Source organism: Apostichopus japonicus, chromosome 22 (assembly GCF_037975245.1).
Source record: "Apostichopus japonicus isolate 1M-3 chromosome 22, ASM3797524v1, whole genome shotgun sequence".
NCBI lineage: Eukaryota > Metazoa > Echinodermata > Holothuroidea > Aspidochirotida > Stichopodidae > Apostichopus > Apostichopus japonicus.
This window is the reverse complement of record NC_092582.1, coordinates 2,059,138-2,086,911: the sequence shown is the minus strand read 5'-3', so window position 1 is coordinate 2,086,911 and position 27,774 is coordinate 2,059,138. Positions and strand designations below refer to the sequence as shown.

At 34.6% G+C, this 27,774-nt stretch overlaps 1 protein-coding gene across 1 annotated transcript in view; it reads left to right on the top strand.

Annotated features, from left to right (window-relative positions):
- The window catches only part of LOC139963799 (A disintegrin and metalloproteinase with thrombospondin motifs 1-like), a 31,008-nt gene extending 6,302 nt beyond the window's left edge, over positions 1 to 24,706 (top strand). The window contains exons 2-27 of the mRNA XM_071964960.1: positions 2,052 to 2,115; positions 3,487 to 3,785; positions 4,133 to 4,328; positions 4,817 to 5,019; positions 5,688 to 5,774; positions 6,620 to 6,759; positions 7,790 to 7,933; positions 8,484 to 8,624; positions 9,008 to 9,164; positions 9,637 to 9,741; positions 10,211 to 10,374; positions 10,913 to 11,067; positions 11,264 to 11,388; positions 11,908 to 12,025; positions 12,837 to 12,914; positions 13,710 to 13,994; positions 15,083 to 15,212; positions 16,298 to 16,511; positions 16,913 to 17,060; positions 17,722 to 17,781; positions 17,990 to 18,052; positions 18,578 to 18,637; positions 18,847 to 18,906; positions 20,379 to 20,447; positions 22,512 to 22,673; positions 23,595 to 24,706. Of these exons, the coding sequence (XP_071821061.1) occupies positions 2,052 to 2,115; positions 3,487 to 3,785; positions 4,133 to 4,328; positions 4,817 to 5,019; positions 5,688 to 5,774; positions 6,620 to 6,759; positions 7,790 to 7,933; positions 8,484 to 8,624; positions 9,008 to 9,164; positions 9,637 to 9,741; positions 10,211 to 10,374; positions 10,913 to 11,067; positions 11,264 to 11,388; positions 11,908 to 12,025; positions 12,837 to 12,914; positions 13,710 to 13,994; positions 15,083 to 15,212; positions 16,298 to 16,511; positions 16,913 to 17,060; positions 17,722 to 17,781; positions 17,990 to 18,052; positions 18,578 to 18,637; positions 18,847 to 18,906; positions 20,379 to 20,447; positions 22,512 to 22,673; positions 23,595 to 23,767 (3,600 nt within the window). The 3' untranslated portion in view covers positions 23,768 to 24,706. The remainder of the gene's footprint in view (positions 1 to 2,051; positions 2,116 to 3,486; positions 3,786 to 4,132; positions 4,329 to 4,816; positions 5,020 to 5,687; positions 5,775 to 6,619; positions 6,760 to 7,789; positions 7,934 to 8,483; positions 8,625 to 9,007; positions 9,165 to 9,636; positions 9,742 to 10,210; positions 10,375 to 10,912; positions 11,068 to 11,263; positions 11,389 to 11,907; positions 12,026 to 12,836; positions 12,915 to 13,709; positions 13,995 to 15,082; positions 15,213 to 16,297; positions 16,512 to 16,912; positions 17,061 to 17,721; positions 17,782 to 17,989; positions 18,053 to 18,577; positions 18,638 to 18,846; positions 18,907 to 20,378; positions 20,448 to 22,511; positions 22,674 to 23,594) is intronic.
- Positions 24,707 to 27,774: the final 3,068 nt, after the last annotated feature.

Here is a 27,774-nt window from a genome sequence, read left to right as displayed (position 1 = left end):
ATATAGGTATCTATACATATATAGGCCTGTATTATACACAATATAGATTTATCAAAAAACCAGCGCCTGTCAGTAACTGAGTTACGCCTGTCATCGCGGCCATGTAGCGTGTTTAGGAGCATGCTTTGCCGGTCGTATGTTATCATAGATAACATGTGTGTGTGTAATACGGTATGTGTTATCTTAGAGAAAGTTACGACTGTCAAATATTAATTGACGTCAGGATGTGCAATAACAATCATATTTCACACATCGTGTATCTTTAGATTGTTGTTGTTTTGTGTGATTTATATATATATATATATATATATATATATATATATATATATATATATATATATATATATATATATATATATATATATATATATATATATATATTTTTGGGGGGGGGGGACTGGAATAACTCGCCATTTGTATTACAATTTGCAAGAGACGGTTTATTGTAAGTATAGCAAGGAGACAAATGGAGGACGGGTATGTTCAGGGGTGGGGGGGGGTGGAGGTACCATTTTGATATTCATCCACTTATAGGTTACACACGGATAGGAAATAAACATGATGTTATAGGCTCACAGGACAGATATTATGTATTATTATGTATTATTATGTATTATTATGTATCGCATTATTTTCTACGGAATAATCAGTCTTTATTGACTGAAAGAGAAGAAAATATTTTAGCTTAAATTGCCCTCTCTTTAAAATTTATGCGTCGAACAGGGTTTATTATTTTGCAGGTAAAATTAAAAATTGTGTTTATTAGTTGGTTGTTTATGATCAAAACTAAAAAAAAAAATAACTAACCTTAAAGAAAACGTGTCTTAGGCGAGAACATTTTCGAATTTTCCAAATCAAATGAACCTTATGATACTTAGAAATAATTATACTAAGTGATAATTATATTTGACTTGATGAAAAAATATGATGCCGCAGTGATTAATTCTTACCCTTCTTTCGTGGTATTAAAGTAAAATTATGGGAAATTCATGAATCAAAGCCAAAAAGGAAAAGAAAAAACAAGTGGTTGAGTGACTGGTTAGCAGATATACACGTTTCAAGGATAAGTACTTTTAGGGCGAAACGTCAACTTTCTGTATAATATGAATATGAAAATTGTATTTTGAAGAACTGTTTAATCGTTTAAAAAGTATTCGGGAGAGAGAAGAAAACAAATGTATTGTAAACTGGATGTTACGAATGACTGATTAAGGGCCTATTCAAACTGAAATGACCTCGAGTCCGACAAGTACAGGCCACAAATTTATTTTTTTTCAAAGAATCTTTGTTGTGGCAATTATGCGTAATTACACCATAATTACACTGCAAAGAACAGAAAAGAAAAACAACCGCGGTATGCTTAAGGGATACAATAACCTATCGAGTGCTTTACAATAACTGCATATCTATACATCTACATAAATATACATATAGATAAACATATAGACATCAACATATAAGCATACACATAAACATATACCTTTATACATACATATAGATAGACATATACATACATATACATATGTACATACATACATACACACATACACACGCACATACGTGCATACACATACAGAAAGACATATGCATACTCATACATACATATAAACGTATTATTGAGGGCGGTTGAAGTGGTCAGTTAAAAAATAATGCCAGAAGTTTCAACAACAAAAGATTCCTAAAGGGAATTAATAAAACCAGAAAAAGGAATATTTTGTTTAGCTCTATTAACAATCAATATTTCATATAGGCCAAATGCTACGAAAGTCGGTGTATTTATCCAATAAATATATTTGTTAAGTGTCATTTAGCCTCTGAAGAAGATCCTGCTAGGATCGAAACGTCAGGCCAACTTACTTTTACACATTATATTACACAAGCTCTCTAGTGGATTAGCAGTTTGCTAACAGTTTTATTTTATTTTAATAAATATATTTAAAAGAGATCATACCTTCAATTGTGTCATTAGTCTATTTTGCGTTATAAATAGACCTTGCGGTTTGATGTACTTTGTCCTTATAATTTCTCTTTCCTCCTTTCTTTTCTTACAGGAACTTGATTTCTTGTTGACTGACGAGAATATCAATTACTACGGGTTAACACCATTAAAAGACGGTAAGCAATTACTTCATTACTTCAGGTTCTGTTGAAAGACCAGGAAGCAAATTCAAAGTCTTTGTCATAGGTTTTGTATAGGCCATAAATAGTATCTGTTTGTAACATCAAACAAGGAACGGTTAAGCCGTTCGCTTCCTCGTTCCCTGTTTTTGTCACTTATTCGACTTGTCAATGTCGCCTCCGCAAACACCTTTTTTTTTTCAATTCCATTATTTGTTGATCTTTCGGGTTGGTTTTGTTGTAGAATCTTCCAATTATTTGGGCAGATATTCTCTTTAATGTTTGTTTTGTCTGGTTCTTAAATTGATAGTATTCAAGGCTAACATATCGTTTAGGACTTTTGCGTTACTTTCACAAAATTCCCGCTTTTAGAATTCCGTCATAACTTGGTCACATGATACTGTATATGGCAATGATTGACACACTCTGTCGTGAATTAGCGGTTCCATGTAATATATGGATGCAATACTTAAAGGATGTGAAGACTCGTGCACAAAGAAACGTCTCATGCCGGTAATCTGACCTAGTTTCGAATGAGGTGTAACAGAGAAGTTATAGACACCATGCACCATCGATCCCAGAAAATACACACACAGCTTGCTACCGTAGGTAATTAGACACTAGTGTACAGTCAATACGTACAGCTACGGTCAATACCCACAACACATGTGTACATAGCAGCAATGGACATCTTAGGTCCAGCCAAAGATAACAAGGTATTACGTTTTATTACTGTCTGCATTTTGTAGCGACAAGAAGAAAACCTCAACAACAACAAAAAACGGAAAGTTAACTTTTTCAGAGCGCGGCACGCGGTTTAGGGCGAGTCTTCAATGCCTTTAAAGGAACATCGAAGTCAAGACACTTGGTGCTCTACATGTGGACAATCTCCTATTAGATAATGTTAATATACAGTCCATGCTAATGCTCCATTGACTTACATAGTTACTCAGCAAAGTAATGTGGTCTATAAATCCTTGTAGAAGTTCTCAAAAAACATGGCACCTTCAGTTTTCCGTATCATGAACATGTAATGTTTTCGTCACTGGTAAACAAGCCTCTTTATTTGGCCCTGTACGCAGTGTTTTTTGCGCTGCTCTTGGAAGGCCTTAAATGATCTAAAATTGCCTCATTTTCTTTGCTAATGTTCCTTCAACAACCAAGCCACAAAGAACACACCAAAAAACCAGATCCTGATTGATAACATATCGAAAAAGATGATCTCCTTTTGCCTTTCGGCGCTTTTCCTGAAGGAGAACACTTGGACGTATTGATATAGAGCCTATATGGGTTATAACACCAAGTTAATGTCATCTCAACATGTCACGTGATGCATAATTAATCACGTGATCGTTTCTTTCTATACAGAATACACAATTATACATATGGACGATGCCTCCACCGCTCGCACTCGAAGAGCGGCCTCCAGTCTCAGTGGCACACATACAGACATCTCTTTCAATGCTTTTGATGAAGCTTTTATGATACGTGTTAAACCTAACAACGCATTAATTCCTCAACGAGGGCTATTTGCTGAATATATTGATGCAAACGGTGGCGTCACGAGAAGAATAGAAGTTGAGGGAGGATGCCATTTTGTAGGGAATGTGATATCACACGAGCTTGAGAATAATACTCTTTCAGCACTTAATCTTTGTAATGGAATTGTAAGTTTGGAGATTTGTTTACATTTGATTATCTATTTTTTGGGTGGAGTGGGGTGGGGTGGGGATGGGGTCGGGGGAAGGGCTGTAATAATGCTTACACTATAACAGCGAAATTCAAAATACTTTTAATGGATAATTTATTTCTTACTCTTGCATATAATAAACAATATTGTTGTAAAGAATGAATGCTTTAATTTCCTTTAAAATTTCAAAAGTTTTACTTTTTTTCATTTACGATATTTTTATGTCATATGATTCAAATCTGTGCATGAGGAATGTAAAACTAAAAATACTGCCTAATTAAAATTATAATTATATAATTATAATATTTATCTCCCAACTCTCAGTCTGGCGTTTTAGCCACCGGTCAACATAACGTGTATATAAAACCCCTCAGGGATGACCATAGCCAAGAATATCAACGAAAAGTCGGCCAAAATGACAATGTGCAATATCGCCCTCACTTAGTTTATCGTCGCGAAGCCGGTGACGAGACCGGTACAGGGGACGCCGGAGATTACTTCTGTGGCCTCGACGAAGAACGTAAGATTTATTGATACATCTCGTCACAATAAGAGAAGTATGAAAAAGAAGAAATTCTGTCTGCTTTGAAAAATTACTGAGAGAGTGGGCTTTACTTTCTAATTTGTTTATGTTATTTTCTGTTTTCATCGTGTTTTTTTTTTCTGCTTCTTTTTTAGCAATGACCCATTCTGTCTGCTCTGAAGGGTCATGCGGGGAGCACAGCTTTACAAGTTTTACCCCTCGTTTATTCCCTTCAAAATAGACCCCCCCCCCCTAAAAAAATGGTTTGATAGAGAAACCATAAACAGATAGACACTGTTTAAATTATAATGTAACAAAGTTTGCTTAAAAGGATGTATGTTACTAAACAAGGTAAAAGTCCATACTTTTGCAAATAAAAAGAGGAAAAATTCATTAAAGTTTTTACAGGTATTTGATCAATAAAAATGATTAAACTTGGTGTGGAATGCAGTCATGAAATGTTTAACTAACTTCACACCGTACAGATTTTCACGTGAAACACCAAGAGATTATAACAGCAGACGAAACGACCGAGTCAGACGGTGATGATGATGATGAGCCATCGAGGAAAAAACGTCAGGAAACGAGTTCTGATAAATTCTTAGAAGTTATGGTCACTGTAGATAAAGATATGTCTGACCGACACGGAGCCGATATAACGGAATACACATTAAATGTCTTGAATGTGGTAAGAATAATGTTTCTTTGTCTCTCTTTCTCTCTGTCTGTGTGTCTGTCTATCAATCTGTGTGATTGCTTGTTTATCTTTGTTCAAGGAATGAAACTTTGAAAGAGGTCAACCATATACATAAAAAAGTCTAAAATCTGCAGTCAGCTGAAATATGAAACAAAATAATGACAATTTCTTAGAAGGACATATTGATTTTGTGGTTTTTGTTTTTTCAAAATCGTTTTTCCATTTCTTTCTTGCGTTTAGGATTGGATAGGACTGGATATTCGATCGTTTCGTGTCTATTTAGCTAACATTATTCATTCTTCCAGTTAAACACATAACGAGGTTATAGTTTAGGTATAAAGTAAATTAGGAAAAAAGAATATACATTTAACAAAGCTGGCGTTGAAAATGTAAAATTTATAAGATTCATCATTTTCTAAACAATTGTTCCTTTAGTTTTTCCCCTTTTCCCCCACCCCACCCCCACTGCCACAGGCCTATGTAACGCTTGTCACTGATTTAGTAGACTAGTTCCAATCTAAAGTTTAATGGATTGTAGGAGCGATTGAACTTTTCAATCTTTCGACTGTACATATAGATCAGATCATGCATATGACCCTATAACCGATTCAATAAGTAATCTTCTCATGTTTTTTCCCCCATAACATTACTGTTACCAGGCAGCAAGCAGATTTCAAGATGAAAGCATCGGATCAAACCCCTTATACTTTTATCTCGTGAAGTTGATTATTCTTGAAAGCGATGTTGTAAGTTTATCTTTTTTATCATTTACAATTTGAAACATCATACACAGGCGGAGTGTATAGTCTAGTGGTTACGCCGGCGTCTCCCAGTCATGAGATCCCCGGTTCGATTCCCCGCCGACAGCAATGTGTGTCGTCTGGCAAGGGTGTTGTTCAATAACAACTTCCCGACATGGACGTTAAATGGATGTGTGCCGAGAGATTGGCTTCGGTCAGCTTGCGAGTCTATAAGCCTCCATGGCTTCTTTCGGGAAGATCACATATACATACATACATATAAACTTTCACGCAAAGCCCTTCCGTTACGTCTACTTATATTGTCCGTGTTTTGGGTGTGTCTTTTGTGTGTGTTGTGCATTTGTTTTGTATTCTGACTGAGGACTTGAACAAAGGAATGCCTAGTCCTCGGACGTCATTTGAAAGAATCTCCATGTCCTCAGAAGAGTTGTATTGTTATGAGGTATTGTTAAAGTTAGTGTTCGTGGATTTGAACAATGGAAAACAACAATGGGGTGTTCGATCTGAAAGTAAACCACATACTGGTGTGTGTGTGTGTCCGGGGAGGTGGAATGGGGATAAGTTGTTACCTCACAATCGAAGCGATTCGCTTTAAAGGAGAGCAGGGTGTTGTCAAAACTTGTTAACAAAACCAAGGAAATATGTACCATAACATTCGTTCTTATTGTCTCACACATTAGAAAATGTTTGTATTTGGGTATTTGACAACACATTTCACGCAGCAGCTGTCCAAAAACTCAAAGCCAGGTAGTTTGATTTTCACATCAGTGATATTTGGAATCTCCTGCCTGAGTCAGGATTTTATTCTGCATTTCTTATTCTTCTTTCAGAATTTTCACGACAATACCCTGCTTGACGTCACAGTCGACGGCGAGGAGACATTGCTTGGATTTTGTGCTTTCCAAGAATCCATGAACCCTACCGATGATGAAGATGAAAACCATTGGGATTTAGCTATTTTACTTACAAGGTAAGCCGTAGACTCATTTCATAGACAGATGTGTGAGAAATGTATTTCTCAACAGACATTTAGTCATTGATATTTTTATCGAAGAAGTACGCGCTCATCTCGCAATAGTGATACCTTACGAGGATTGGGATTAGCTATATTTGTCTAAAAGGGATAACTAACCTTACAACTGGTTGTCTAATTCAGGCACTAAATCTATGAAAGAATGAACAAATGGATGAAGAATGAAATAATACACAAATAAATAAAAAACAGGTATAAAGGAATGAACACATAAATGGATAAATAAAGAAAAATATTATAAAAAAAAAACGGAAGGAAGGAAAGGATGTACAAATGAAAAGAAAGATGAATACATTAATGGAATGAATAGATAAATGAATGAATGAATGGCTGAAGGAATGAATGAAGAAATGAATGAATGAAATAAATAAATGAATGAAGAATTGAATGAATGAATAAAGAAATAAATGAATGAAGAATTGAATGAATGAATAAAGAAATGAATGAATGAATGAAGAATTGAATGAATGAATGAATAAAGAAATGAATGAATGAAGAATTGAATGAATGAATGAATGAAAGAAATAAATGAATGAAGAATTGAATGAATGAATAAAGAAATGAATGAATGAAGAATTGAATGAATGAATAAAGAAATAAATGAATGAAGAATTGAATGAATGAATGAATAAAGAAATAAATGAATGAAGAATTAAATGAATGAATGAATAAAGAAATGAATGAATGAAGAATTGAATGAATGAATAAAGAAATAAATGAATGAAGAATTGAATGAATGAATGAATAAAGAAATAAAGAAATAAATGAATGAAGAATTAAATGAATGAATGAATAAAGAAATAAATAAATAAAGAAATAAATGAATGAAGAATTAAATGAATGAATGAATAAAGAAATAAAGAAATAAATGAATGAAAGAATATATGAAGCTGAAGAATATGACTGCAACAAATATCTGAAAAGAATTGATAAGTATAATTATATCTTAATTTTGAATCTATTACAGGAAAGATATAGAATTAGAGGGAAGGAGTACTTTAATCGGCATCGCTGCCTCTCAGGGTACCTGTAATTTACCTCGTCAATGCCTACTATGTGAAGAATACGGTCCAGCAACAGGACTGGTACTTGCCCATGAAATTGGTCACACGTAAGTTACTAAAGTGTTTTTGTGATATGCCCATTTATACCAAACAATAGTATATCTATGCTCGTAAAGCTTTTGCTTCAGTCAATTTGAACTTATAATAATCTCATGACGTCAATTGCATCAACATTGTGTGAGACGTCACAATGCCTATAGCTGTTTGACTTCGTAGTACCAGCATGATAGAACACTTAATCCACCATCTGCGTCCACCTTGGACGAACTGACGTGACGGAATTTATGGTGTTTACGAGGAACAATGTATACACCTAACGTGAGTTAAGAAAGAATGTTCTAATTTCACTTTTACATCAAATCTGTTAATATTTTGTTTGTTGTTGAATGAAACACAACGTAGCAACCGTAAAGGAACATATCTTTCGCACCTGAAACTTGTTTGGATTTTACCTTCACTCTGTATGACAGCTACATTATGATCTACGTAAGCTGTAGTTTTCTAGGGCTTGATACACATTACATATTCGACATATATCTGCAAAATTTAATCAATTAAAGTTTATTCTGTTTTTTTTTTCTCACTTGTCTCGTTTAGGTTAGGAATGTTTCATGACATGTCCCCAGAGGCCCAGTCTTGTCCCGACGGTCAGAAGCTAATGGCGCAGACACGAATTAACGGTGCAGGGTCCTTCCAATGGTCACAATGCAGTAAAAGCAGTTACGAGAACTTTATCAAGTGAGTTTGTCTCAGTTTCTCTTTAATCTTTGGGTTATCATCCAATATGCAAGTTATGCAAAATTTGTTGTCCCAAAATATGTCAAAAAAGTTTCAGAAGGAATGGTTACAGATGACCACTGTTTTCCACCCGTTTTGTTTCAACCTCCTCACATTAGTTTTGTTGTTCTTGCGTTGTTTTTTTTTATTTCCACTGAATGAAACCAAAGAAAATTACAAAACTATTAATAGTAACAAAAGTTTGTAATATGTCAATCGTATCCCAATTTACACTATTTTATTGTTATATATCATTCCACCGCTGAAATTATTATCGATGTCAGATTGGATTTTTCAGAATGATGATAAGAAGTCATCTTCTCATTGTTATCTTTTGTGTCTAGTCAAAAGACTTGCCTGAATGACTTGCCAGCTTCTCAACGTGTTGAAATAAGCAAACGAATCGGATACGAATACGACGCTAATGAACAGTGTCAGCTTTACTCTCCAGATACTCAATACGCATGCGTCGAAAGTCAGTTGAACGCCTTAGGAAGAACGGTAAGAATGTAGAGTATGTACCAATATAGAGGACGTAGTTGTTAAATAGTTAAGCTGGAATGAGGGAAAGGAGGTGGGGGTGGGGGGTGGGGGCGGTGGAGGTGAGGAGGATGTCTTGAAGTGGAGAGTAGAGCTGGATATTGAATCAAACTGTTACGAATTGATTGATTTATAGTTTGGTTAGTTACGGTAAAAATATTGACATCAATTTAGAACATTAGGTCACAATGCCGCAAACTAGAAGAGTTATTTAAATGACATAGATTTGAGTTAATTTCGAGTGCCATTAATAATTAGAGCCTTCTGACTTGTCTATACTGGCTACGCGATACTTGTGTATACATGTGTAATTAATATAATTATCCAATTGACTTTACTATATCGGTCAGATGATATGTTTATTAAATACTGAAGAATATATACTGAATTTTCTGTCTCAGCCAAGTAACATCTGCGTGTTTTCCTACATTAGCTTCGTGATATATGTGGTGTTCTCCACTGTGTGAATGAAGATGGTGTTTGTAAGCCGACACCGCTGCCATCGGCAGACGGAACGAGATGTGGGCACGATGGAGAGGTGAGAAAGAAATAATAAAGAACAACAAAAGAACAACATATATCTAAAATTACTTCCGTTCAACATTAATAAAAAAAATTACCCTTTGTCCATCGTTTTGTAATGGTACAACGCCATTTTTTGTTATATAAACAGCGCCCTCTTTTGAGATATTAAGAAAATTGTAACTACATTAGGGTTTTTTTTTTAAGACAAAAATAGTACCGTAATTACAAAATATCATTCATATATTGAGCTGAAATATATCATTTTTGATCAATATATAATTTTTAGTTATTCTGACGCTCTGATGAGAATCAACATGTTTAGATCAGACTGGAATAAATATTCAAGCCAAACAAAAAAAAAATAAAATAAAAACGATTGGTTTATCATCAATTATTCGATCTCAAATTTGTCTTAATCTAACCTGTTTTTTAATTTCAAACATGTGAAACTTCATATTATTATTTTTTATTTCATTGATCAGGAATGTCAACAAGGTAAATGTACCACTGTAGAATCAGCAAATGGTATACCAGGTGACGCTCAGGTACCTATGAACGGTGGCTGGTCCGACTGGATCTCCCCCGATTGTAGCAGGACTTGTGGAGGGGGTGTACAAATACAGTACAGACTATGTAATAACCCAGAGTAAGTCACTTGATTTCTTGAAGTGATTCTTTGTTCGGTCGCCTGTTTGCTTGTTTCTTTGCTTGTTTCCTTTGTTTGTTCACCTACTTATTTGTTTTGATTTTCGTTTATCCGAATGTTATTCACCCCTTATGTTAATTACAATTTGCAAGTTGAAACAAATTATGAAAATTTCCAAAAGAAGAAACACAATCGGATATGCGTGTGTCATACAATCAATTTCATAGGAGAATTAAGTTGCTTTCATCAAAGGAAAAACCCTTCGACGCTTCAATCTTTCAAATATTAAAATAAGGCAAGGTACTTCAAAAATACAAACAAAATGAACAATTAAAAATACAACGCAGTTACAGAATTAAAAATACAAACACATGAAACATAAATTTCTTCAATTTCAGAATATTGAATATCAGTTACCCTGCGTATTATAGAACTTTCTAGGTTTCTAAGCAACAGTAGTTTGCATACTGCTTACCTGAATATCCTTATTTATTATTATTAATATTTATTTCTTGTTAATTCCTTTTGGTTGAACTAGACCGGTTTTCGGGGGTTTACCGTGTATAGGTGACGCAAAACGATATCAACTCTGCAGTATCCAGCCTTGTGTCAGTAGTCAGATGGATTACAGAAACGATCAATGCGCAAAACTCTTTGGCCCTGATAGCACCGCCCTGACAACCTCAGGAACAGGTACATAATGAGCTTCATTACATTATACATATATATTTTTCCTGAGATGGTAAGGGGTGGGAGGAGGTGTGGGGGGGGGGGGTGTATCGACTTTATATTGGTTATGTCACCAGCTCCTATCACTGTGATTCTCGTCATAATGTATCTATGGACAGTCATCGTACACTGATATTTCATTTATCCATATACTTTGTAGGTGACATACTCTGTCAAATGAACTGTTTCAATGACAATTTGGACATAACCCAAGGAAATGGAGTTTACCAAGACGGCACCCGATGTGGCGGTGACTTTGATGTATGCGTCGACGGATATTGTGAGGTAAGCGATACTCTATTCTCTTAAAAGTTGCATTTATGTATACATGTCATAAAACTTGATTAATCGATACACTGCACCAATTGCTTACACAGCATATAGTGTACGGTTTGCATACATTAATGGACAATTACATATTATGTATGAATAGATTACATAACCTATAGATTGCGAAACTGCATAGACTAAATGAGCTTAATTAGGTCAATTGTATAAATGGGATAGAATGCATATAGTTTGCACATATATATATATATATATATATATATATATATATATGTGCAAACTATATGCATTCTATCCCATTTATACAACATAGGCCTATATACATATACATATAGGCCTATATATATATATATATATATAGGCCTATATGTATATAATGGATAGATGCATATACTACATCTTATATCAAATAAGTCCTAGGCACAGGCATCGTGAAAAAGCTCTGACGTCATATACGAAGGGTCGAACTACAAGCCTTTAAACTGATCTCTTTCATGATTCTTTGTTGATAAATAGGCTTTCGGATGTGATGGTGTCCACAACTCACCTGTTTCGATGGATAAGTGTGGAATATGTGACGGAAACGGACAAAGCTGTAAGAATGAAGGAATCTACAACGTTGGATTTCCAGGAGGTAAATGTGTGGCTATATCATAATAGAATCTCGACGTTATGTTTTTAACCATTTCATCTTGAATTTATACTTCAGAATCGATGGTATTATGTTCTTTCGTCAGTAAACATACAATACAAGAGATTTAAATTATGCGTAAGTTGTTAATTGTATTAGTATTCATATTAATTCATTATGACGGAAGTTAACGTATGGTACAATGCTTGAACGTTTCTCGAAGTATATGGGGTTTTTTTTCATGTTAAATAAAAATACAGAGGACAAAAAGGAAAACAGATTCAGGAAAGTAATTCCAGAAAAATGTCAATGAAAACGGTTAAATATATGAGGTTATAAAACATAAAAGTAATAGTAACTTTAGAATAAAGTTGGACCATTTGCAGGTTGAGTGTTAGCCAAAAAATAAGATCAAAACTGTTAAAATTTTATAGGAAGCCACTTTATAAGTAAGATTTAATAAGTCTTATGTTTTTAAATTATATTTACTTGAGGGACAGAGGGGGGGGGAGTGGTGGAGAGGCGAGGGGAAGGGGGATAACGAAGGGTGACGGAGGTGGGATAGCATTCTGAAACTTGGGAGCAATAGCGTTATTGCCTTTAATAGTGGGTAAGATAAAATCCCTCCCCCCCCCAAAAAAAAAATATATATATATATTTAAACAAGGACAGCGTAATTGTTTAGAATACGATAATACTTCAGAGATAGGTATGTTTGCAATGACGCTTAGAAATTGTAAGTTTGATGGTTTCAAAATGTATTTGCAAATCGTTAAATTTTGGGGTTTTTATTATTGTTTTGTTTCCTTCACAGACTCTATTACAGCGTTTATCTTTGAGACTGGCACGGTCGACATTAGTATTAACAATCTAACTCCGTTAAATTCAATAGGTAAGATACACTGACCACTCCCCCATTCCCCCAATCCCCACTTGCTCTCCCCCTCCTTGAGCTGCCAGCACGACCTCCATGCTGTGATTCATATTCGTCTTAGCAGTGCTATGTTATCAGGATTTCAATAACTTAACATTTCATTCTTATACTTAGTACTCTCCTTGGCAATACATGTATGTAGTAATTACTATTCGCACTATTTCTCTAAATAAAAGTTAGAGAACTCTGTTGCTAAGAAAGAGCATTTGAGTAGGTAGCCAGTAGTTCACTATACCGCATTGGCTTCATCCAATGCCAATAATTCTGTGTCCCACAAATTTAGTGTCATCTTTTATTGTATGTAAAGTTTAAACAAATGGCAAAGTTCGGAGCGCCTTTGTAACCTATTATGTAAAAGAAATTAGTCGTTCATTTTACTACCCATATCTTTATTGGAGCTCTGACGGCGTGAATGGGGTAAACGTGTGGTTTGATTGGAAGGAAGTCAGTTTTGTGGGGGGGGGGGATACAGCCCGGTGTCAGTGGTTAATTGGGGGGGAGAGAAAAATGGGTTAAATGAATAATGTATTCACATGCATACGCCCAAGGATATACAACATTAAATGAAATGCCTATATAGTGACATAACTGTGCTCGAAACACGAACTGATTCTCGCTGTCCCTAATTATAAATACCAAAAGCAGTGTAGAAGCAAAGAATAAGACCAAGACTTTGAACCTTTTGTATAGCAGAACAAATATATTATCATTGTTTAGATTATCTTTATGATCTTTTTGTTTCTTCGTGTATAGCTGTGTATTTTGGCAATGCACTAATCATCAATGGTCGAAATGAGTTTGTTGGGCAATCAAAGGAGTTGACATACCTCGGAGATGTTATTCAGTACACAAAATCCACCGGCGTTGAAACTCTCGTCATTGCCGGTCCGACTCACCGCCGGTACGATGTGACAGTTTATGTACCGGGTCACACATCTAGCGTACCTTTCATCGATTATCTCTATTATAGCCGCGTGGTTATCCCGGCTCTTAATTATCGATGGCGAAGTGAACCCATGGAATGCACGTGTACTGTAGGTTGGTGTATATCTATATTATATTACCGCATTGTACGTCAATAATGTTCATATTGTCCACTTATCCATCCATTCACAATGCATTCCTTCATTTATCTTTCTATTTCTCCAGGCACCAACATATCCATCCATCAATTTAATTACTAATTCATCTATTAAGCCATTTATCCATGCTTTTTATCCATTAATGTACATATCAATCCACAATTTCCATCCATCCATCCATCCAGCCAATACACCCAACTATTCATCCATGCGTACGTCCATCTATTACATCTATCCATCCATAAATTAATTCATTCATCTAATCATTCATTCATCAACCCAGCCATTCATGCAGCAATTCATCCATTCAATCATTCATTCATTACATCTATCGATCCATCCAGTCATTTATTCACACAACCATCAAGCCATTCATCTATCCAACCAGCCAACTATTCACCCATGCGTTCCTCCATTCATTACATCTATCTATCCATTAATCAGTTGATCCATCTAATCATTCCTTCATCGACCCAACCATTCAGCCATTCATCCAACCATTCATCCATTCAATCATCCATTCATTACATATATCGATCCATTTATTCATTGATCCATATATTCACTCATTCATTCATTTACCCAGCCATCCAGCCATTCATCCATCCAACCAACCAACTATTTACCTATGCGTTCATCCATCCATTACATGTATCCATATATTACATATATCCATCCATTAATCAGTTGATCCATTTAATCATTCATTCACCAAACCATCCAGCCATACATCCATCCAGTCAACCAACTATTTACCTATATGCGTTCACCCGTCCATTACATCTATCCATATATTACATATATCCATCCATTAATCAGTTAATCCATTTAATCATTCATTCATCAACCCAAACATTCAGCCATTCATCCATCCTTCCATCCATCCATTATATTCATCTATCCATCCAGCAACCCCCCAGTCCATCTATAATATCCAACCACCTATATATCCATCTTTCTATATACCTCTCCGTCGATCGCGTGCCACCAAGCTTGATGGTCAGATCTTTGTCAAAATTATCTCTACGATTTTTTGGGTTCTAGGTTACGTGTTGGACCATTTTAGCTGTATCTTGGTGGAAACTGGTGCAGTCCAAAGGGAGGACTTATGCCAACATATTCCGAAGCCCATAACCTATACAGCCTGTGACCTAAATAGACCCGAATGCCGTCCGTGAGTTGTCACAAACTATCATTAAGTCAATCATATTCGACGAGTTGAGTGTTGAAGGAATATTTGCATTGCCTACTAAACGTTATAACGCTCAAGTTAAGACACTCAAATTTAACTGTCAGTGAGAAAGTATAAGGGCAAATCAAATGATGTTGATAACCCCACCTTAAACAAAAAACTTGTTAATTCTTTAGTACGCTACAATTTTTGCTGATATTTTATTGAGACTATCTCTTGACAATCGGGGTTCATTGGTAGTCAGTTTCAAATGAGTGTGGATAATAGGCAGCGGTAAGCATCTCGCCTCCTTTTAAAGTTTTGTAGTGTAAATTTAGTCTGTTGCTTATAATGGATGACTTTATAGGTAGCATTTTAAGAATTGATATGATATAGTTTAAACATAAATTCTGCTGCATCTATGGAACGCTCCTTTAAAGCTAATTGAAGATGACGTGAAGGCCTAAATGTTAACTTTAAAATCATCGTTGTATAAATTATAATAACGCAACCAAAACGAGTTCTAAAACTTCATATTTAACAACATAGTATAACCTTGGATTACAAGCAAGATCAAAAGTCTACTACTTTGTTAAACATGTCATTTGTTAGCATTAAAATGAACCCATTGAGCTTTGTATTGCTGCTGAGTAACTGACATGATGGTCTCTGTATTAGACTATACAATTCAGTCACTTTCATTAAAATACAAAGGGGACAGGTATCAGTGGCCTTGTAGCGGTCTACACTTAACATTTGTACATACTGCCATCATTAGAAAGACGCATTTAACGTCAATGGTTATAAACAACAGCCGATCGGACTCCCTGGTTATTGGATTAAGACCAGATGGAAAACAAACACCATAAAGTAACGGATAAATGCAGACCGAGTGAAACAACTGCAGACCGGGTCTGACAAATGTATGGACCAGTCCTCACAGACTATAACATTTAGGTATAAATTAACATCGGATTGCATTGTACGCAAACCACGAAAGCATTGGGAACCTAACTGAACGACGGTATCAGACACAATGTATAAGGCTTCTTTTCAATTCACTGATCAATATTTCCTTTTCTCAACAGTACTTGGGTATTTTCCCAGTGGGGTAGTTGTAATGCAACATGTGGAACAGATAGTTATCGGAGTAGGACCGTTAAATGTGTCTTCCTGAACACAGACCCGTTTGAAGAATTACCAGCAGAGAATTGTGCTAATCTGGGGACACCAGCGCTTCATGAAAAGTGTTTTGTACCTGCCTGTTATATATATGAATGGCTTCATGGAGATTGGTCTCCGGTAAGTCCACCATAGAATATGTTCCTCTATTTATTTACTCTCACGTTTCACCATTTTATCTTGCTTCTAGTTCAACTATCATGACCTTTCAGTTCATAAAGCCTACAGAACTGAAATGCATATTGGACGTTAAGGAATAAAAAAATAAAATAAAAAATAAACAAAACTAGAACAGTGACAGAAACTTCCCGCGTCCTCGGGAATCGGGCCTGGACCTCAATCCCTAAGCTAATGTGATATTCGGACGCCCATATCATTGTATAAGGCCGCACCAGATGTTCTATCAAGTTAAGGTTTCAATTTATTGCTGCAGACTGCGCCCTCTGTTCTTTGTAAAAACGTATTTTGATACACATGTATGTACTGTTCTGGATAACCAGCTTATCTGTTTGTCTACTTAGTGCCCTGTAACCTGTGGTGGCGCTATACAGTCTCGAATTATCCTGTGTCGTAATGTCAGCGATCCTCTCCATTTTGCGACCGTATCACAAGATCACTGTTCATCACTAAAACCATCGACTCAACAGTTTTGTGGTTATGAGCAATGCCGTAAGTACATTCACGTTTAATATCTTTCACTCGTCAGTTCGGTCTGTTTGCTCAATTCTTTTCAATTCAATTAATTTTTTATTTCAATCTATCATATCAATCAATTAAGAGCAAGAGATAGGATAACACAACAATGAAGATATCAATATTGACTGCAATTATATATTATATATGTGAGTTGGAATATCCAGAACAGTGTACAAACTTCCTGCTTCCACATGGATTCGAACCCAGGCCTTCCGCTTTATATGCGGTAAACACACACACACACACACATATATATATATGGCCCGTGGTTCGAATCCCGGTGGAGGCTGAAAGTTTTTTCACTGTTCTTGATTTTCCAACTCATTACGATTTTCATTTATATATATATATATATATATATATATATATATATATATATATATATGTATATATATATATATATATATATATATATATATATATATATATAAATATATATATATTTATATGAATAAGGCTCTCCTCTATTTTTGTCTATGACGGGATGTGGAACAATACAATGGAAAGGTTGCACAATAACATGCCTTTCACATCCGCCAACCGTTTAAGTAACACAAATTTAATTAAGTCATACCAAACACAATACATTGTTTAGCTTACACATCTATCACTGGTATCTATTCTATTCTTTCAGCTTGTCCCTTTATCAGTTGTCCACCTGGCCAGTATTTTGATAGAAATACGTGTGGCTGTGGTAAGTAAATTTAACCTATTTTAGGGAACAAGTTACGATAGATAGGATTCTCATAATTTAAAAGTGAATTACAATTCTAGCAGTAAAAAGTTCTTCAAAAATGACCAGCTTGATAAGTCAAATATCATCTCGTATCTCCCAAATCTTCATTGTTATGACCTTTTTCTTTTTACTAATTGTGTAATGTCTTTGTCTTTTCATTCCATAGTGTGCTCTGTAACGCCTACATGCCCTAGCTGGAAAGTCTTCGACTATAGTTCTTGTCAATGTGGTGAGCATTTTTTAAAGTCTAAGAATATGATTGTGTCAATTGTCATTTACTCATTATTAGTAAGTGTCATTGCTTAACAATAAGCTATATCAATAAAAACTAATATCATGTACAAAACCAAATCTTCATATAGCCATTGCTAGCACATGACATTGATCAACATTAAGTGTCATATATATATATAAAGTAATCACTATGTTTGTATTATTAAATGTTCATTAGAAATTGTTACTTAGTTAGTGTCGTTTATATAAAGGAATAAATTCCCCCCAAAAGATATCACAGAGAAAAAGAACTATTAAGAAACTGCTTATCTACTACAAATAGCCTAGGATATATATATATATATATATATATATATATATATATATATATATATATATATATATATATATATATATATATATATATATGAATGAATGATTTCATGAATGATTTAATGCATGAATGAATAAGTATAAAATCTCTTTTGGAATTGCCCCACATAGCTTTTATCATGGGTATGTACATGTTGTTCGTTCTTAGTGTGCGCTACCACCTGGTGTCCAGCAGGCCAGATCTATGATCAGTTCTCATGTCGTTGTGGTGAGTTAAATAACTAATTTGTTTTATGATGATGTATCGGTATTCCAAATGATACATACATGATAACAAACTACACTAAATCAAATTGATTGCAACAATTAACTATAAAACAAGTCTTTAGAGGTGACTTAATTGCAGGAAAGAAGACAATGTTTATATTTGCACTTTCAGGTAATTCCTCATTTCTTTTCGTTTCTATTGCTTTGTAGTCTGCGCTATTACTTCATGCCCAGCCGGACAAATCTACGACTTTAATTCTTGTAGTTGTTGTAAGTATCAGGTTACTATATTACAAAAACTAAATGTAAAGTAAATTCAAATTCAAATTAATTAATAAACTCTCTCTACAATTCAATTACTTCTCTTTATAGAAATTCGTTCCATTTATCGTCACTTATTCCCCTTTAATTTGTATATACTTTAACGTACAACGTTTACCGTTAGAGTATGTGTATCGGGTGATTCTGCGCATACAAGCCAAAGGTTTCCAGCTGTCAAAGGTCATGAATATTCATATTACAAAAATTCAATTAACCCAAATGGAAGTCATTGTTTGCTTATGAAATGAAGTCCTTTTCTGTCAGTCACCAACCGCCATTTTACCGCAAAGGAGTTATAAGATGAGTGCAGTGCAAAACGTGAAGAATACAAAGTGTCTGATTTGCAAAATAATATGAGTTATAGACTAGGCGAGTGCAAGAAGAGAGAGCATTGACATTTCAGCCCTGTAAACATGCACAGACAATTCATGAATAGCGCCCTTAAATTAAGGCTTTTATCGTCTGGTTGGCTGTGTTCATGAAGCCATTATGTTGCTACGGGTCACATCATTTGTTTTTTAACAGTTAAATTATAAATTAGTACACCAAGCAAACGTGATTCATGATTTATTGCAAGATTAAAAATCAGAATCAATATCATCTGAGTAAAGGTTACAAAAATTAGTTGTACATCTTTCCCTTTAAAACTCTTTGCATTAACGTAATTTCAAGAGTTTGTTTAAAAATCTTTTATCTCTATGTGTCGGTTTACAGTTCCACGTTGCAATATCCCTTAATGTCCGACCAATAATAATTTATATTTACGTACACATTATTTTAACTTCCACGGAAGCCAATCTCTGAGTTTAGAAATAACAGTATATAACAGCGTAGGAATAGAATACCAATGCGGTTAAGTGACCTTGACATCATATTGTTGCACATTAGTTGAATTGATTAAATTATTATATAGTTCTGTAACATTTACACAGAGGTCTGTGGATTTTAAAGAACCCTTTTTTCTCCAATCGCAATTGTTGGTCCATATGAAAGTCACTCCTTGATTACATCCTGTCCATCTCTCATCGTCATACACCCGTTTCGCACCCCCCCCCCCCCCCCTCAAACACGCACCCATCGTACACACTCACACCACCACGTTGATTGCTTTTGGTGATATTTCTTGTAAGGTTGCCATCCATGTCAAGTTCTCTTTGCTAATATTATTGATTTTCTAATGATCATTAATTAGGGAATAGGAAATACCAGTATAACATGTATTGACCACAAGTTATAATTATCGGCCCTCACCATATATGGTTACATGCTTATAGCGTTCATAATGTTTTTTGTGTTGTTAAAGCATGTTTGCTACTTTTTGTCTCTCTCTCTTTTTCGATTTTTTTTCTGATCTAATTAATTTAATTATTTTGTCTTCCAATAGTAAACTCAATGTGTGTATTGCCTTCTTATATCTTCAGACTGCATCGAGCAAACATGCAACAACCAACAGTCTACCTTCAATACGGACACATGCCAATGTGAACGAGGTAATTTATCAACATTAATTGACACGAATCATTTTCATATCATCTAGTATAGTCTCTATATGATTGGTAGACAGATCGCTTCTCGGTCTTTTGGGAAGGATCTTTTTTCGGTGCTTGATCATTTCCATAGAATTCTGATACGGTGTAGGCCTATACTACAGGCAATATCATATAATCACTATGTTCACAGTGATGACGTAACGGGACAAGTATGGAGCGCCAAAAGAGCAAACAGTCATCACTTTCATTCAATAGAATCGTTACACTGTAATAGACGAACTATCATACTGAGCACTGTCCTGATGAGAGGCGACTAGTATGGAGCGCCAAACGGGCCAAACATGTTATCTGTTATGTTTAATACCATCGTGATATAAACTATACTAGACACACCATCGTCAAGATAGCATGATAAGGGGTTAATATTGTGTAGTTTTAAGTGTTATGCTTCTCTAACAATTTTTGTCATTTTATTTAAAGAAAGTTTTGCGATAGAACCAGAAATATTTCCATGTCAAAAAGGTCTAACTATCAGAAAATTGTTGTACTACCCACACCTTCTTTAAAATTCTAGAAGCTGATTGAATTAACATTTTTATTTTAAAATATAATTATTAAATTTAGCACTTGTACTCGACATTAACTTTTGTCTGGAAATGAATTTCTGACCAATGATGCTTAAAGTCTCAACTTCATTCAAAATTTGCAAGCCCCGCCCAACAGATCATGCGCCACTCATATCTCTCGGTTTTGTTTACGACCGTTGGACCTATGTGCTAGCCTGTGTTAGGTCCATATATTTCTTTCGGCCTTACCAATGTAGCTTGCGAAATTGTGTCATTTCCTTCCATTGCAAGAAATAAACAGGTGTTTTCAGACGTTTCCTCTGTGAAATTGGGTCAAAAGAGTGCACGATACGAGTATATATAGGATATACATTTGTGTAATGAACATGCTGATATTGGCGGTCGCAGTGATTTTACGGTAAATCGTTCGCGCCAGAAGGGCAACAGAAAATAAACTTCTTTCTTTCGATTGCGAAAGCTTTTCTCCATGAAACCTACCTGGTCAGAGTGCATTTAGAATAAGAAATATTGAATCTGCTTCGGAAATTTGTTTTCCAAACTTCATCAACAAACACACATTGAGACTTTAACTCCATATCAAATAATAGATTACATACACGTGTCATATTTTGGCTAAAGATACGAAGGGATTTCGTCATACAGATTCCCTTACTGCAAAGAAAGGGTATAGGCCTGTATTTAAATATTTGTATAGGCCTAATGGTGTGAAAGAGTCTATGCGGTAGGCTAACAATCCATTGGATTAGAACAATACATTTACTGAAACTTGATGAATCATCGAATCTAACATGAATGGTGATTGTCGAAAAATTGTTTGGCTGTTTCATTCGTTGGATATTAACAATTAATAATTGCTGTTTATACAGCGTAAGTTAAGTTCAAAGAAAGATCTAATACGTAGATTACTTTACGGTTTACCCGTGCTGAATTGTTAAGCACAATAAGCAGTAAAGCAATTGCGTTTCAAAGCCGAAAAAATTGACAACTTTGACAAGGGAGCAGGGGCCCAACCTGACATATTTGTGCAGGAATGTTTGAACAAGTTTTAAAGAGTTTTCAAGTCTCTAGGTTGAACCGCACATACAAGTGATATATCTATGTACACTAGGATACACTAGGATTCATAGTAATATCTTGTCTGTTCTTGGAGATGAACCCCCCCCCCCACCATCCATAGAAGTATAAGTGGTTGCGCCCCTTCAGGGGAGGCATCACATATTAGCTAGAAGGTACCGATTTGTGGCATAACCATTAAATGCACGTGTCTAGTGCTTGGAACAGACCTTACTAAAATCCGATGTTGATCTCAGCCCCCCCCCCCCCCTCCACTTCGCCAATCCCCTTAGCAACCACGCACACACCGTTTTTTGTGAATTTGTTTTATCCCGAGTTTGCTCTTTTGTGTTTTTTCCCCCTCAATTTCGCTAAAAGTTTGGTATTAATTTCATAGAATTATTGTATTTTTTTTCACCTGCAGATTGTGACACTCACATAGTCGGTAATGCCACATATAATCTGGTTGGAATCTTGTTTTTCCTGGACCCAGTTGCAAATTCTCTATGCAACGTCACTGTGCACGCTCCCACCAACTATGTCATTGAACTGAATCTGGTGTACTTAAATCTTGATCCGGCTTTAGGTAAGTGCGCTGTCACTGGCGATTATTCAGTATAAATATAAATATATATATATATATATATATATATATATATATATATATATATATATATATATATATATATATAAATATATATATATTTATAAATATATATATATACATATATATATATATATATATGTTCTTGATATACATATATATATATATATATGTTCTTGATTTTCCAACTCATTACGATTTTCATTTATATATATTCATTTGCCTTTGTCGTTTACCTCCATTGCATTAACATAAAGTCTGTTCAAAGTATCTCTTTCGAGATCCGGCTTTAGGAATCACAAATGATTTTCGAGTTGGATAGCATCATGTTTGATCTCTAGAGTAGGGCAAAATATGTCACCAAAAACAGAACTAGTATTGTTCGATATAGGAGACAAACGCCTACAGTGGAATTACGATCTTCCTTACCGGTTTCGAACCTCTGGACATACAATCAGCGTCCATAGCCTAGTGGTTAGGGTGTCCGCGTACAGAGCGGGAGGCCCGTGGTTCGAATCCCGGTGGAGGCTGAAAGTTTTTTCACTGTTCTTGATTTTCCAACTCATTACGATTTTCATTTATATATATATATATATATATATATATATATAAAATATACATAACAAAACAATGGGGGAAAGGAAGTGTGTCAGTTTATGATAAGGTTACTCAGGTTGACTAGTGATCAACGTTTTTAATCCGCTAGCTGCGCATGCGCGTGTTCCACACCCGGATCGTGTGACGTGGTTCATAAAGGCTTATATGCTTACAACGATTCATATACATTGCAGGCATACCTAGAAATATATTCATTTTATTATTGTTTTCATGGCCGCTACTCAAACCTACATTTTCGATTTTTTTCATGAATTCTAACTATCCATATTATATTTGTTGCCACAGGTGAATATGTTTTAATAAAGGATGGACAAACGTCGCGAAAATGGACATCCTCGGTGACATCGCAATCAAACATGATGAGATCGGTAACCAACAGAGTAGTCGTCGGTTTAAAGGGTAGCCAATCAGGACACGGCTACGTCATCACATACGCAATGATACCGACGTATAGCTAACGACGTCAGGAACATGTAACGTGTCACGTATGTCAAAATATCGGTATTAATCGCGGTATGACGTAGCAACTGTTGCAATGGAGAAGACCATGTTCGAGGCTTTTAGTTGGCCCAGCTTGTAGTTCTCAGTACTTCAGTTTGCAGACATCGCGATTAATCGTGATCAATGTTAACTTTGGCAACATCCATATGAATCGCGGTATATTGTTTGGAAATTACCAAAGAGAAAGCACGAGTCGATTAAGACTGGACCGCGTACCTCTTACGTCGTGTGAAATTACCACGAGTAATGATTGAAGATGCCACATCACCAAATCGCCCTCCACACGGCAGTGAACCTAACACAGCCCATTTAGCTGGATGGACCATATCCTAGTTTTGTAACGTAACAGTATACATTGGCCATGCAGGAGTTTGAGGATCTTATTTGGTAATGACTTCATATGAATAAAGGGTTGATTTGTTCTTTGAGGTAAAACAACATATTTACCAAGATGCCATAGAGTCGAGGAACCGTATTACTATACTCTTGGACAGTATCGTAATTAATAAGTAGTAATGTCGCTACAATTTTCGTACCACATTTCTTGCCAACTGTTATTTGGACCTTCACGTTTTCTTTAAAGTATAACCTTTTTTTTAAATTCTAATGTATCAAATTATTTTTTTAAATTTGAAACCTACTTGCAAGGACAACAACGTATATAAAGCTATATCCAGCCAGTTTCCAACGTAACAGTGCTTAGCATGCACGTTGTGTTTATTTCACTATAAGATGTCTGGTATATGGACTTATACGACATAACAGTATATATTTTTTAGTTTTTCTTGCAGTCATCGGAATCATTAGCATATCGTACATAATTAAAAGGCAAAGCGTTGCTATAATTACGGTAAAGTACAAGATTAATCCCAAACCCACCCCTCCCCCCCCCCCCCTCCAAAAAGTAAAAACAATTCAATTTTTATATATTTGATTACATTCTACCGTAAGGTTTCCACACTTATCAAAGGTATTTTCCCTTTTGTGAAATTGTTGTACTAGCGACGTTTAACAGAGCGTCTAGCTTTTTTCCTTTATATACCTCACACGCCATTTACTTAACTAAAACGCTTATCATAGACATAATCGTTTTATCGTGGCTTATACCGTGCATGCCAAGCAAACAAAGGGTCAAGCTTGACTGACGTCACAGTGACACCTATAGAACATCGACACTGCAGGCAGTATATAGCCTTTTGTATTATCGTCCAGTAATAGTGTGTTTTAATCAGTACCAGGCAGAAACAGATACTCTTTGTTGTAAGTGTTAAATTAGAATTCCCTGCAGTCGGGGTCTCTTTTCAGCCAGTCAAAGTGTTTGGCGAATATAGAAAATATGTACAATATGTATAAACTAAAGTATAAAAAAAAAAACACAAGTTGTTGTGGCCTACTCGAGCTGAAGAAATAGGCTTACTATATGTTCTACTCGCCTGTTCAAACTCACACAATATACTTCGTTGGATTTATAGTAGTAGACGAGCATATAGCATGCTGCACAGGAGAATTATGTCCACAAAAAAAAAATTATACTTTTAAAAAATAAATTAAGAAAAGTATTATCATTTTTGTCTAAATGATTACAATTTAAGTCAACAATATTTCAAGACAAAGTGAAATAAATCAGAGAAATTTTATATCCGATCATGTTATAATTATGTTTAAATCAATAGTGTCACATATTGACAACTCTAAATTTAATATTTGTAGATTGGTATTTATGTAAAAGTAACAGGGCCCTTATTCAGGGCCCTGACAGGACCCATTATTAAGGGCACTGACAGGGCACTGATGTTTATTTAACTATACAGGCTTTTTGCAGAAGATGAGCAGTCTACTAAAAGTTTTTTTTTTTATCTCTCTTACAATGTTATTTGTAACCTAGTCTAAAATATGGATGATATATCATGGTTTATCTGTATCGATTGAAGTTATCTGTTAAATCGCTATTGATTTGTTATGTCTAATTTAACTATTTACAATGAAAATCCTACCTTAATGACAATCTTTGCTCATTTTATATTTTTTAATCTGAAAAGATGGATAAATTCAGTTGAAAAGATGGATAAATTTAGTTTGAAAGATGGGTAAATTCAGTTTAAACTTGATCAGGCCGTACGTCTATACCCAGCCTCTGTAGAATACATCTATAATATAAATATAATATAATATAATATAATATAATATAATATAATATAATATAATATAATATAATATAATATAATATAATATAATATAATATAATATAATATAATATAATATAATATAATATAATATAATATAATATAATATAATATAATATATATATATATATATATATATATTTAAATTGAAATAAATAAATCAACTATTGATTAGATATCTTGAAGATACTGTTTATAAATTATAAATCCATGTGATCATAATATGATTGATGTTCATATATTTCATATTTACAGATTCGTTTATCCTTTAATCCTTGAGATATTTATCAATTCAATTACTACAATATTCAATTTTTATACACTTACATTTTAATTGGCAATCAAGAAGAAAAGAAAGAGGTGTGTGCCATATAACGAAAATACAATTATGACAATTTGTATGCCTTAGCTTATTTGCATTAATATATGGAAACATAGATTTAATAAATGTAAAAAAGAACATAGGCTGGGTAAATTATAATTTTATGATTGGTATGTTTAAGTTTTTGTGTTATTTATTTTATTTTAAATTAACTCATATATCAAATGAAATATTGTGCCGACAAGACTGTTCAGATTTATTTGTGTGAAGACTTGAATAAAATCGAGGCTGTCCTGGAGTTTATATTTCAAAGGATTTCTTTTCTTAAATGTCTAACGATAATTTACATTTAAACAGATAACTGTGTATATGCAACTACCGGTAGTAATTTATAAACAAACTTTTTTAAACTTTTTTAAGAAAGGATCGTATTTAATATTTTTTCCCTTCATTGACTTAACATTTAAGTCTGTCATAGTCCGAGTAATGTCTAAATATTTTCATCTCATAGTTCATATGTACAGATTTTGTAAATATTGAAACAAATATACTAGACAACATTATTTATGCGAAATAGTATTTGTTGTCTCTTTAAATTTTGATTATATTATATTATAGCTAAATTATCAATATAGTTTAATAATCTTCTATATACATTCGATCACACACACTTGTAGCAGTTCAACTTAACGTCGTTAATCTCAAACTGTAATTAATCTTGACATTATGGCTGTTCAGTATCTTTCCTTCATCCGTCTCTCATACAATTCCTATATTAGATCTACCATTGTTATTTTTCCGACTGAGGACTTGAACAAATGAAATCCATGTCCTCAGACGTCATTTGAAAATATTCACCTCGTCCTCGGAAGAAATGTATTGTTAAGGGGTATTGTTAAGTTTATTGTAGGTGGATGTGATCAATGAATTTTCGTTGTTGACCTCACTCTAAATGAAAAGCACACCTGTGCGCGCGCGTGTGCGTGTACGTGTGCGTGTTCGCGCTCGTGTAAGTACAGGTCTAGAACTCACAACTGGTGATATGGGACAAAAGAAATTCCTGTCACCAGTTGTCAAATAATACAGAACAATAGTCGTCGGTTGTCCAGACAAAGGGAACTTAGAATAAAGGGAAATGTAATCGGTTGTAGCTAATATTATAGCAAACAAGATTGCATGTGTGTGGATTTATTAACACAACTTACTGGAACAAATCGATTAGAACATATAAACAACTTTTGCAGTTGTGTAAGAAAGCCCGGTAAAAATTCGTTGTCGAAGGAATTTCGATAAAGTTGGAATTTGAGCATTTTTCATTGTCGATGTACATCTATCTAGTAAAGTCACGTGGGTTTAGGAATAATCTATATAAACTCACAACTTTCAGCATAATGAGGGTCTGTAGCAAACAGAACTACAGTTATGGTGAAATGCATATTCATCGATGCATATTCATCGA